This window comes from Rhizophagus irregularis, chromosome 18 (assembly GCF_026210795.1).
Source record: "Rhizophagus irregularis chromosome 18, complete sequence".
In the NCBI taxonomy this organism is placed as follows: Eukaryota; Fungi; Glomeromycota; class Glomeromycetes; order Glomerales; family Glomeraceae; genus Rhizophagus; species Rhizophagus irregularis.
The window spans coordinates 3,987,047-4,001,115 of NC_089446.1; the positions used below are offsets into that span (position 1 = coordinate 3,987,047).

Consider the following 14,069-nt stretch of genomic DNA (forward strand, 5'->3'; position numbering starts at 1 on the left):
TTTTTTAAGGTTAGTTAGGTAATTTTAATTAATGACAATTATCATTCCCGTCCCATTTCTTTGTACTTAATGTTACATACTTTAAATTAATATTTTGAACATCCATTAGATTTCCTAAATTATTATAATATAAAGACGGTTATTAGTCTGTGCTTCGCAAAGTAATGGATTGTTGTTCTTCAAGAACAAGAACATGCTAAAACATATTATGAAACTTAATAATTAAAAAACCTTGTAAAGTGAAACATATTTAAACTGTTTAGGTTTTGAATTTGGAATCGAAAGTTCGAAACATTTTTAATATTATAATGATAAAGGTCTCGGTCTTTCTAATGAATAATAATTGCAGACTTTTATTAATTGTGTATACAATTGATAATTCTCTCTAAAATATTAATGTTATCTTTCGTTGAAATGATCATCGGGAAAATTTATTCTTAAGGTGTTACTAACCTTCAAACCTTGTCCACCATATTTGTTGACGTAAATCAGTTCTTTGGAATAAATCAGACGATGATCCCGGATAATTGTTGATTTTACGCACCACGTATCTCTTTAACTTATGATTCCGATACACAATACTTTTTTTAGGGTAACATAAATGAACCAATAGAATCAAAACATCATCAAAAAGAAGAAATTTCAACGCGTAGATTTCTACATAAAGAATTTAGCTTTCTGCGATTTATAGAAAGGATTTACAGTGTTTTGTATAAAAAAAATTTTGTTTATTTTCGTGATCGGGATAAATTTTAGCATATATGATAATCTTTTACGTTTTGATTGTGGAACAGATAACAGATTTCACGTGGTGGATTGAAACATGAAACCTGGCCGGGATTCTGGATCTCTTCGTTGTAAGACAACATAAATGAATTAATTTATTTTATATATACTGAAATGAGAAAAATAATAACAACACCAACAACAATAATAATATAAACTATAATTCTAAATTTTGCACTATAGTAAATTTTCAATTGCTGGTGTTGCGAAACTTTTTTTTTTTTATAATTCTTTCATTCAAACCATCAAATTTTAATTATTTCCTAAAGTTATTTAAAATAATTTAAATATTTCAATTCCATATTTTAGTATCATAATTATTGACTTTCTTAAAAAATGTTTCATCACCATAAAACTTACGAGAAAGATTCTTCCTCACTTATGACGTCTTGTAAAGTATTAACTTTATCATTTTCATCAATACTTAAACTAAGAAGTTGAGTAAAGCATGACTCCTAGGAATGATAATAAAGGTTTTCAGATCAGATTGGCAATCTATATAAATCATTAAAGAAGTAATTTTACCATAATCTCAACTATTCAGGACGATAATGCTGTACATATTGCTAAAAGCTTTTATTTATGGGTATAATGAATGGAATCCATACCACTTTTTCTGGTATTAGATTAAAGTTTATTAGATATCTAGAAAAGGTAAAAAAAAAAAATACCGTTAGTATGGTTGGTACCAGGTGGAGAAGCGCCCTTATACATTGATAATAATAGAAGCTATAAAGTAATAAAATGAGAAAGAAGTGTATTTCGCAACGAGAGAGCACCGAAAACTTCAGCAAAACCTCCGGATCGTACTATACCGTAAATTTAACTACGACTCAGAAGCGCCTGATAATAGAAGCTATAAAATAATAAAATGAGGAGAAAGTCTATTTTTTTTTTAAAAAAAAAAGAAAGAAGTTTAAAGTAAGTTTGAAGCTTTGAGGTACTTGAGAGATTTGAAGGTGCGTATACTTGTAAATATAATCACAGACTAATAATAAGATAGATACTTGATCGGTGACCTGTTATGATGACGATATAAGTACTTTTGAAAAAAGTAAAAAATGTAATATAACAGTAAAAAAAATTATGTGATTAATAATGTTGTTTGCATGAAAAAATTTTCGTAATATTTATAAGAGTATATGGATCGAGAGTTACATTTATCACATCGATCGATTCCTAATTTGCTGAAACTAATAATATATTGCGTAATATCATTATATCATACCATAAAATTATAACGATCATAATACCGTAATCGTTAAATTTTTCTTAGCATGTAAAAAAAAAAAATAATTAGTTAAATTATTCCAACGCGAAGTACGCACGATAATAGACTAATATTGATAGGACAGATATTACTACGCTTGCTACTACTCTTGCTACGTTTACGCTTCGGACAATTAGCTGCAGGTAACTCCGCGTGACCATTTTTTTCAGTAATGACACGGTGACCGTAATGTCTGAGTTACGAGTTTCAATCTTAAATTTTTTTTTATTGTGAAAAAGTAACATTGTAATTTATAAAATCAAATTCATTAGTATTAATAAGTTTGAAAATACAGTAGCTATAATAATGGTGATGTGTAAGATCTTTTGAACGGTATCGGGACTTTTCGCTGAAGCCATTTCGCTGAAGGGATGTTTTTCCGAAGGAATATTTCTCCGAAGGGACGTTTCACCGAAATACCGTTTCACCGAAACCCCATTTCACCGAATTTCATTTCGCCGAAGTCATTTTACTGAAGAAAGTTTATAGAGATGATACGATTAGTGTTGGATGATTATTTTTAAAAAAAATTTTCAAAAATTATTTAATGAATATTTTAAAAATCCTCTAAAATTCTTTTATTTAATATCCACTACCACAAGATATTAATCCTACGTTTTTGATTCGCTGTCTAAGATTTGAACAAAACTATATTCAAATTTAATTATTATTTCTTGGTTCTTGCCTAAAATTCTTTTCTATAAATTTGATAATATCTTTTTGAATTATATTAAATAACTCTTAAAACTTTAGTAATCCTTGGCTAATCAATTAGAGTATACTCATACTGAATGTGTTATGTAGATTACCATTATAAATAAATAGTAATATAGTAAAAATAATATAATTTATCTATAAATCAAAAACTAAAAAAAAATTCACATTTTTTAATAATTAAATCGATTAAATTTTATAAGCTACGCGTTTAATTTTTAATTTCATTTTATAATCGAGGAACAATGCTCAAAAAACATTTTATCTAACCAATCCAATTATATATAAGATTTACACAACTTGTACGCCTAATTTTTTTAATTGCAGTAAAATAGATGGAATTGCAGTAAATTAGATGGATAGTCCTCAAAATAACAAACTGTACCTACTGATGCTAAGTTCAGCGCAATAATTTAAAAATATGATAATTATATTGAGAGAGATAAAGTTCTCCCATACTGTGTATAATGAATGAATTGTTGTAAGATAATGCATTTGTTGTAGTCGGGTACGACGGAAACATGTAGTGTAAGTAACCTAAATTACTCTATCTCTGGCATCATCTATTAACACATGTAATCCATTCATACAAACATTAAAACTGCGGTAAAAGACATTTATTTTTGTCAGCTGATGATGGCACATGGCTATTTTATTGATACAACAGGTATGAAACCAGCTACAAATGTACTACTTATCAATCAGCATGTGATAATCTTTATAATGCCCCTTTTATGAAGTCTTTTATAAACTGGGCGCTACTTCTCTTTGGTGAGAACAATTTTTTTAAAAAAAATATATAGAATGGAGACGGGAGAAAATGTTGTATGGGAAGGTTCTTCTGTAACTTCTATTCAACATGAGACAAAAATTGGTACTTCTAATGATGAAATAGCCGTTCCAAATAATCTATTAAATAATTTAGTCGAAAATTTGGAAGAATTTGAAGAACGAATGAACTTTGATATAGAACAAGTTTATAAAAAATTTGAAGAAAAGATTGTTACTCAATCAAAGTTAATTGAATCTTTGAGAGCTCGTATTGAATATTTGGAAATTGATTCTGTTGCTAAAGATGAAGATATTAAGAAACTTCGACATGAAATTCATGAAACAATTATAATCGCAAAAACGAAAAATACTATGAATGAAAATGAATTAAATGTTCAATTTACCGAACCGTTGAATGTAGAATCTCATTATAATATTCAAAATAAATCAGAAACAACAATAGAATGTAAAAAATGTGGAAAAAAATTTCAGGATTACGCAAAATATCATAAACATAATAAAGAAAATCATAATAAATATAAATGTATAGTCTGTCAACAAGCGTTTCCAACTAAAAAGGGACGTAAAAGGCATATGAGAAAAAATCACAAAAAAGATTTTCCCTGTAATTTATGTAAGAAGAAATTTTATTTAATAGCTGGGTTAAGAGAGCATTTTCGTGCGAAGCATTCAGGTGGAAAATTTTTTCCAAAAGCTCCAAGAGCATCACATCCACCATCAACATCAGTGACATCACCACTCGCTGTTGTAGAATTTATTCATGAAATTTTACCTTACCAACTTCCAACAAACAAAATGCCTCCTTATCAATTGAGATGCAAAATTTGCAAAGAAATATTTGATACTCATTCAAAATTTAACACTCATGCTAAAAGTTTACATGATTGTAAATTCGCATGTCCCGACTGTTCTCAAGTATTTCTTTCAAAAGGTTTGAGGAAGAGTCATGTGAAAAAATCTTATAGATGCCAAGTTTGTAATAAAAGTGTCATTAGTGAAGGAGGTTTGATAAGTCATTGTAGACAAAAACATGGTCAAATGAGTATAGTAGACATTTATTACGCAGCAATGGGAATTCAACTTTCCACTTCGCAAAGTCTATTTTCCGAACAAGAAATCATTTTGAATGAATTGGAGATTACGCATGAAGGAGGTGATAACGGATCATTTGACAATGATCATACAGATGAAGAATCTAATGATGATGATTATGCAGAAGAGGAGGAAAATGAAAGATCTGATGATACTGAAGATGAAAATGATTATACCGAAGAGGAAAACGGAAGATCTGATTACGATGATACTGAAGACGAAAATGAAAAATCCGATGAGAATGATAGAGGATTTTGAAATTTTGACGCGAGAAAACCTTAGAACCCGTACTAAAAACATTTCATTAAGATATAAAATTGCGCAAAACAAACAATGTATTTATTTTATTTTTAATTACATTATATTTGTATAATATTATTTCTCTGATAAATAAATTTATAATTCTAAAAAAAGATTCTTCGTAAAAAAAACTCAATCTAGTAATTATAATATTCGGGAAATTTGGTAGATGCCTAATATTAATTATATTATGTAAATACTAAAGATAATCGGATTAGCAGTTGATCCATGTTTCTTTGCATATTCACGGAATTTATGACGTCAAATCGTGGAATTATTTTCCTCTCCATAGTTTGTCATGTGAACTGGACATATGACACCAATTTTGGTTGCTGGATCGAAGATGACCTAGAAGTAGTACTAAGAAGGACATTAAAAAGCATAAAGATAAATGTTCTGGTTTTCGGATAAAAAAAATTGTTGATTTATTTTTATTATCACATGTAGTGAATTTGAAAAAGGAGGAAGAGTATTGTTAAGAATAAAAATCCTGACGTGTTTATATTTTATTAATTAAAAAAAAAGGGGTAAGATTAGAGGGATTTAATATGAAAAAATGTGTCTATATATGTGTTCTGTAATTTTTTTTTATAATTTCTTAATAAATAAACAAAACGATGATTTAAAAGCTAACGATAATACCGTATATTACGGGCCATAGTAGTATAGTACACCCCCATGTATTAATGTACCCTCAAAAAAGAAGTCACTTTCTCCATTGATTTTATTATTTAAATAATCCAACAAATAAATATCTTAGGTGTGACGACTGTGACGTGTAACAATACTCTAATTATTTTATAAGTCCTCTATTAATAGGTCGGTGGGTTGTCCCTCACATAAATTATGAATCGGTCGAAGTAATCGGACTGCAATTGTGCTTCGTCATAATGGTCCAGTAATGAGAAGAGGTTGAGCTCCTCCTCACCCGATGTCCATCGCCCAGGCTTTCAATTTTCGTAAGGAAGCTGGATTTGGAACTTTTTGTCCGGAAATCGGGCTTGGAGTAAAAATTCGCGTAAATGGGGGGGATACAGGGCCAAACCTCCGAAATTTGCAAGATACCCGGCCCGCGATATACGGTAATAACAATATAAAATCGCTGATATGCCTATACACCTAATTGTATAAGTTTTTAAATTCGAAAAATTTTTTAAATATCCAGAAATCTAACGAGGGAAGATCACCGGTAGAAGAGTTAGATGAAAGAGAGTAAAGAGGCAGTCCATGTTATTGTGTGCGCTACTAATTTCAAATATAATTGTATTTTTTTAGTATATTTCTGTAATGTATGAATTGTCTCACGTCTCCAATAAAAAAAAAATTCAGATATCTAATAAATCGGGAAATTTTATACATATACATATCATTAATAAAGCAGTGAGAACGGAAAATATTTTTGGATTTAACAATTGTTAATTAGTATAGATCTTTGTTAAACTTCGAGTATAGTAGTATGTAATACCGACGAATGTCAGGAAATCCGGATATACGATTCTTAAAAATGACAGATTGGTTAATTATAATTTTTTCTTTACAATAAATACTTATCATATTTCCATAATATAATATTTTGGGGGTTGTTAATTGTGGCTTTTATACAACAATCTGAGAACAATTAAAAAATTGCGTGACACGCAAAAAGGGGCTTATATATTTGTCTAAATTTAACGAATTGACTTCCTTTTTCCTTTTTTCCTTTTTTTTCCTTTTTTGTTTATTCAATTGAAATATTCTTTTATAAATATCACATTTAAATATTCCTCTCACTTTGAGATTTGGTGTAATTACTGTATAAACATATTCTTACAATATTCTAATAAATAATATAATTTAACTGCTATTGTGATATGGTTGCTACCTCTTTGAAGAAATTTTCTTTCTTTTATACTTATTTTATATATATAAATACTGAGTTAGCCTAACTAATAAATATTACAAAGATACTATTGATATCCTAATACAGTATAGTATATCCATCATTTTCACAAGAGCCCCTTTTTCTAGTATTAACAAATTTCATATACAATTCAGAAAAAGTTTGCAAGTAAAATGTGCAAAATCACTTTATTTGATGAAAGATTCTGAAATTTTGAAATATGGTCGGTAAAGAGGGTTTACTGAAAATATTGAAAGAACAAAGGTATTCATTACTCACTAAAAATTAGTGAAACAGATGATGATGACAATCTAAATGTCTCATATGTATATATAATTCAAGTACAATACCAACTATTTAACTTATTGTTAAATTAAATATATACAAAATAAAAATCTACAGTTTTAATTTTCATTATATAATTAGAAAAAAAATCTAAAAATCAACAATTTTTCTGAAGAATCTGAATCAGAGATTAACACAAAATACTTATATATTTAAAATAAGAAGTTTAAAGAATAACTGATAAAAAAAAAACCAATAATTCAAAATAATAATATTACAGATATTATGAATTAAAAATTACTTTAAGAATATATAGATCTTGGAATAAAGCTAACATTAATTCTCAATCTTTACTTTCTCAATAAGAATAATTACTTTTTTTTAAAAATAGAAAACTTAAAGTGATTACAACTTATAGCCTTTCCAATTATTTTTAAGTTGAAGATGGGATTGATCAAAGAAAAATAATTTTATTCTAGTATAAAATCTAGTCTCACTTATATAAAATAGTTTTTGCCAATTCCAATTTATGAACAAAAACAAATTTGGAATCAAATATTTCAAAATATAAATGTTAACCATCCAAACTTCGTCTCGACTAAAAAACAATGCAGAAATAAGTAAAATTCACTAAAGTCAGAATTTGAAAATTTAAAAAGAATACTATATATTTAAAAATAAGAAATCTAAAGAATAACTGATAAAAAAAAAATAATAATTCAAAATAATAATGGATATTATGAATTAAAAATTACTTTAAGAATGTATAGACCTTGGAATAAAGCTAACATTAATCCTCAATCTTTACTTTCTCAATAAAAATAATTATTTTTTCTAAAAATAGGAAACTTGGAGTGATTACAGCTTACAGTCTTTCTAATTATTTTCAAATTAAAGATGGGATTGATCAAAGGAAAATAATTTTATTCTAGCATAAAATCTAGCTTCACTTATATAAAATGGTTTTTGCCAACTCTTAACTAGTATAATCAATAGAATTAGAAATGAATTTAAGTATTAATGAATGATAACAAATTTTTGAGAAATGCAAATAGAACCTTTAGTAATCTGCCAGTTATGGTTACTATAATGTTAATAATACACATTAAATATCTATTAAAACTCTTTTATTTTAGATATGAGAGGTACTAATTACTAAAGGTGCAAAACATGCAAAAGGTGCAGAAGGTGTAGAAAGTGCAAAAAGTGCAAAAGGCTTAAAAAAAGTAAACGTGTTTTAGATCGTTCTGCTACATATTATTAATAGCCAAACTATTTAGAAGGAATGAAAGATAAATATTTAGCAAGATTATTACAAATAGTAATGAAATACATTATAAAATAAGATTTTACTGTAAAATCAAAAATGTATTTCATGAATGAATTTTTGAATTCATTATATATTTGTTTTGGCATTAAATACCAATTATTAACTGCTTATAGATTACAGACCAATAGATTAACAGAATATTTTAATTGAATATTATATGAAATTTTGGTTAAATATTTAGTGAAAGATTAATTGAATTGGAATTTATATTTACCATCTACTTTATTTGCATATAGGATGGTACTTGTTATAATATTGAAATCTAGAGAGAAAATTTTTTTGATATTAGCAAAAAATGTATCATCAAGAACAAAATGCTAGTACTGTTATAGAAAATATTTCTGGTGTTTTCTGAAGAGATATAAAAAATGAAAGTAACTTTACTCACAATCAGAAGTATCTTAATTCAAAAGGAATAGTTAAGCAAATTTCTTGGACTAACATATATTAATTGAAATTATTAGCAATTCATATAAATTAATTCATTATAAATAGTTCAGATTAGCGTCAAAATACATGATTGAAATAATTGAACAATTAGAAAAATGATACAGAAATGATATATTAGTATTTTAATTAAACTATTAACATGTTTAATTGAATACACAAATACTTGTAATTTACTTATAAATATAAAAAAGTTGGAAATAAAGATTTATCAATAAAATCATCTACTACATATATCAAAGTATATATATATGTAAAATTTAATTAAATTTATTTTTATTTATTATATTTTGTATAAAACTTAACAAGGGATGATTTAAGTTAAAAGATATAGAATAAAAGCTGGTAAAAAATTATTGACAAAATTTTGCTTTAAAAATATTTAATAGTCAATTACACTACTGAGCAGTATAGAGAAAAATTTCAAAATTAAATCAGAGATCATATGGTAAAAAAATTACAGAAATGTTGGATATATTTATGAAAGACTGCAAAAAGCAGTTAATATATTAGAATTTTATTTAGTGAATGGTTAACAGAAGATGAAAGGTATGGTTAAATAATTGGAATATCAAGAAATAGTGGTTTTTACTTTCAATGCTGCTAATATACATTGGCCAAAGCTTTATAAACTTATACTATATAGTGAAAACCTGTTATTAACTACATTTTTATTGACACTGACAGTAAAGATGAAATAAATGAATTTGAAATTAATTCATATAATAATTATTACATATATATTTCTTTTTAATAATTATTAAAAAATATATTCATTAATTTATGATTTTATTTAATTTCTATATTATATACAAATGATTTATAGGATAAATAGGGGTAATTTATTTATTTTTTCTATAATTTGATTTCCTTTTTTCATTATTTTTTATTTGATTTATTATTATTAGGTTTTGATTTTCTATATCTTTGATTTTTTTTTATTCAGTTTATTTCTTTTGAATCTAATCTTCTTTTTTTTACATTTTACTTTTAAAATTTATTTATTTTATTTGATTCTGTTTTTTATTTTCATTATATATATAATATTTAAAATAGGTTTTAGTTCATATAACTTTGCCTTTAAATAAGGAACGCTATTTCCTTTAAATATAATATAATAAAAAAAAAAATTATATACAATATATTGTAAGAAATGTAATATAATTATAAAGGCAAAAAGATAACATATGTTTTTTAAACAAATTTACAAAATGTCATTACAAAGAATAATAAATAGAATGTTATCTACCAGAATTAATATTGGTAACAAATAAACATAATAAAGTTAAAAGTTTTTTTTGCTATCCAATATAGTGTGATTTTTTTTTTACTAAGCAATCTGTTATGCATTTCAAGTAAGGGTAATGATATTGTTCCAAATTCTTATACTGTATTCTTTTCACATTTAAGAAACTGAACTTTACAGAGAAAATTCATCATGAATGTGGCCTAAAAATGTTTAAAAAAAAAATGTAGCAGATTTTTGATTGAAATACATGCTAATGACATATAATATTATGGTAATCATTATAGTATTAATATTCAGTTTTGCTTACAATGATTTCTTTACTGATTCAGTTAATCATTTTTTATTGACTAAAATTACATTTTTTGTAAAATTCCTTGCCTTATAATATGGAATATATACATATATATATGTGTAAAATATAAATGGAATAAAAATAAAAATTAAAAATGAAATAATCTAAATTTTTCTAATCTTCTTTTTCATCATAAATTTTAATTCTAAATTTAATAAGTTTCATTTCAACATATTTTTCAATTAATTTCATAGTTTCTACATTTACTTCCAAACAAATACTTTTAATAATAACTAAAGAAAGTGATCTTCGTGGCATATGAATTTTCCAATTTATAAAAAATTCTTCCAACTCATCAGGATGTATTTGATCGAAAATATAATAAATTTTTAATTCAGAAAAATTTTTTGGTGTATTTTTTGCCAAAACTTCCAAAAATCTTTTTTTATCAATATAATTACACCAAATATTAATACTTTCTAAATATTGACAACTTTTTAAAATTATTCCTAATGTATCTAATCCAACATTTATAAACATAACAAATAAAATTTTAAGATTTGAACAAAATTCTGCAATAGCTAAATTTAATGATCTATCATATTCTCCAGTATATAATTCATCCAAATTCTTTCCATTAATTTCCAAAAATTTAATTAACATATCAACTTTTGGTATCATATATAAAAATTTTAAAACTTTTAATCGTGGAAATTTAATATATTGTAATTGATCAAAATCATTAAGTCCATCATCATATTCATATGATAATATAAGTTCTTGTAAATTAATGAAACAAGATATAAATGATAATGGTATACAATATTCTATTATTTTTAATCTAGTTAATGTTAAAGAAAAATTAGATAATGAGGAAGTTATTATTTCCATACCAGAAGTTCTATTTAATAAAGATATATAAGAATATATTAACGTTACATTTTTTAAATTATGTTGTAAAGAAATTAAATCTTTTAATCCGTTTGAAATAAAATCACCAAATTCTACAGTTAAAGATTGTATATTATGACATATTGGTGATAATTCTGAATATTTGTCTGTTGAACAACAACTTAATTCTGTAAGATTCATTAAACAATCTTTTGCTCCAGGAAAATTAATTAATTTAACATTCATAGGACATTTTGAATAATCCAAAGATTTTAAGGATGAAATTTGACTCATTAAAACCTTTAATATTTCTTGTAATATTAATTCCTTATCAGAGTTCAAGTTTTGTAAAAAAGCATTTTGAATCATTTGATCAATTTTATTAATTGAGAGAATTTTACAATATGATGCGTAATTAAATAGTGGAGGTTTCCAAGTTGAAGTTTTAAAAAAGATTCCATTCTTATATAAAAGATCTTTTGATTCATTAGGAAGACATGCGATTATAGGTGATAATAATGATAGTACAACCCTTGGACACGGAGTAGAAGAACAAAAGACATCCTTCCATAAAATTCTAACTGCAATTTCACACCAAAGTCGATTAACTAATAAACATGAATATAAAGTGATTTTATCATTTTCTAAATAATCAAATATTTCATTAAGACAATCAGCAGGAAGTTGACGAGGCATGGTTTTTTTTTTAAAAAAAAAAAAAAAAAATTCACTTAACAAAATTAGTAAATCATTTAATTATTTATATTCGAAAACTCGTGTCACAATATCAGATCTTTTATACCAATTCGGATGATATTTTGTCCGATCCAATAACCGGTGTTAATCAAATGCTCCAAAGTCCAAATGTTTGAAACATCAAAAATACAGTATCAAAGATAGCAAATATAAAGTAATTTTTTATTCAAATGTTGAAATATTTAACGCAGTAAGAAACTGATTAACTGAGCGTTGCATTTTTATAAAATAAAGTAATACTAAAATATCGATATTAATTTAATTCAGCGCTGCGATATCATAATAGTAGGATCAATAAATATATTTTCATTAAAAGAAATTATCTCTAAAGAAACAGAGGCGAATTAGAAAATGCAACTAATTCAATCAGGTTCGTTCCCATTGTATGTAATTAATTCTTTACCTTTTTTAATTATTTCCTGACAAAATTTTACGTGAAATCAAGAAATCCTCTAATTTTTAAAATTTTCTATCCCCATTTAGAAACCCCACCCCTTGATTTAGTTTCGCTATAAAAATAGTGACCCGGTTCTCCATTTTTAGATTCAAGAATCAGAAAATGATCTTTGTTATTTGGTGATGGAATATGTTGACAGTGGTACCATTCGCCCAATATTTGTTGAAGTTACTGGAAAAAAAATCCATTTTTAATAAGTAAATCAAATAATATATTGGAATCATATTTACCAGAATAAATATTATTAGCGAACAAAAAGAAAAAAAAATATGAAATCAAAAGACATTTCGAAAAATTCTTGAAAAAAAATGAGAATAGGAAATTTATTTGTTGAAGAGTAATAGTTATTCGTAATTTACATGTAAATTGCGATTCTAAAAATATCTTTCTAACAAATTTCATATTACATAGGATTCCTATTTAAATATATTAATCCTTCACAAAAATATTATATGTATACGTCGACTTCTTTCATCGTTAGAAGATATTTTGGTAATGGTATTTATTGTGATTTTCTAATTGTTTATTATCTCTAAAATAAAGTTGACATTCTTCACATTTAGGAAAATTAACTCCATCATCTGCGTCATCTCCATTGTCGGCAGATTTTTCATCGTCAATATCATCATCATCATCAAACGAATATAAGTCACTATCATCATCTGAATCCTTTTCAGTCCCATTTTTCATATTATCCAATTCGTTCTCCTCTTGAATCTGATTTTCTTTCACGTTATTTCCGTTAGCTGATTCAATTATATTTTCTATATTAAGATCTTGTAAATTTTCTTCTTGGGCGGAATGATATTCTCTTAGTTTTGAATAAACAGAATGAATAGCTTCTTCCACATTATGCTTTTTGGCTTTGCAATGACTTATTAAACCATCTCCATTACGGAACTCTTTATCACAAGTTTGACATTTATGAATATGATCTTCTTTCATATGTTTATTCCTAGGAGCTTTCTGGTGAAATAACTGACAACAGTAGATACATAATAATTTATATCCATGTTTTGATTTAGCATGCTTAATAAATGTTGTATAAGTATTAAATAAAGCTCCACAAATTTTACATTTCAATTGAAAAGGAGGTACATGTTTTGTTGGAAATTTGTAAGGTATAATTTCATGAATAAATTTTCCAAATGTGGTTTGTGGTGTTGTTAATGGAATTGACGATTGCGATGGTTGCGATGGGATGGATGATTGCGATGGTTGCGATGGGATGGATGATTGGGATGGGACGGATGTTAATGGAACGAATGGTTGTAGTCGTAATGGAAAAGATGATCGTGATAGAATAGAAGGTTGTGATGGAATAGATGGTTGAGTTGGTGGAAAGGTCGAACCAGGATGTTTTGCACGAAAATGCTCTCTTAATCCAGTTATATCATAACATGCCTTTGTACATAAAGTGCAAGAATAATCTTTTTTATGATTTTTTCTCATATGAATGCCACGATCCCTTCCAGATAAAAATACTTGATAACAAACTAAACATAACCACTTATATTGATGTTTTTCTT

At 26.0% G+C, this 14,069-nt stretch overlaps 1 protein-coding gene across 1 annotated transcript; it reads right to left on the reverse strand.

Annotated features, from left to right (window-relative positions):
- Positions 1–10,610: 10,610 nt before the first annotated feature.
- OCT59_010482 (uncharacterized protein) lies at positions 10,611–12,035 on the reverse strand (the record flags this gene model as incomplete). The annotated part of the gene is made up of 1 exon (XM_066133042.1): positions 10,611–12,035. Exon 1 carries the CDS (start codon positions 12,021–12,023, stop codon positions 10,611–10,613), a length of 1,413 nt encoding a protein of 470 aa, XP_066000628.1. The 5' UTR covers positions 12,024–12,035.
- Positions 12,036–14,069: the final 2,034 nt, after the last annotated feature.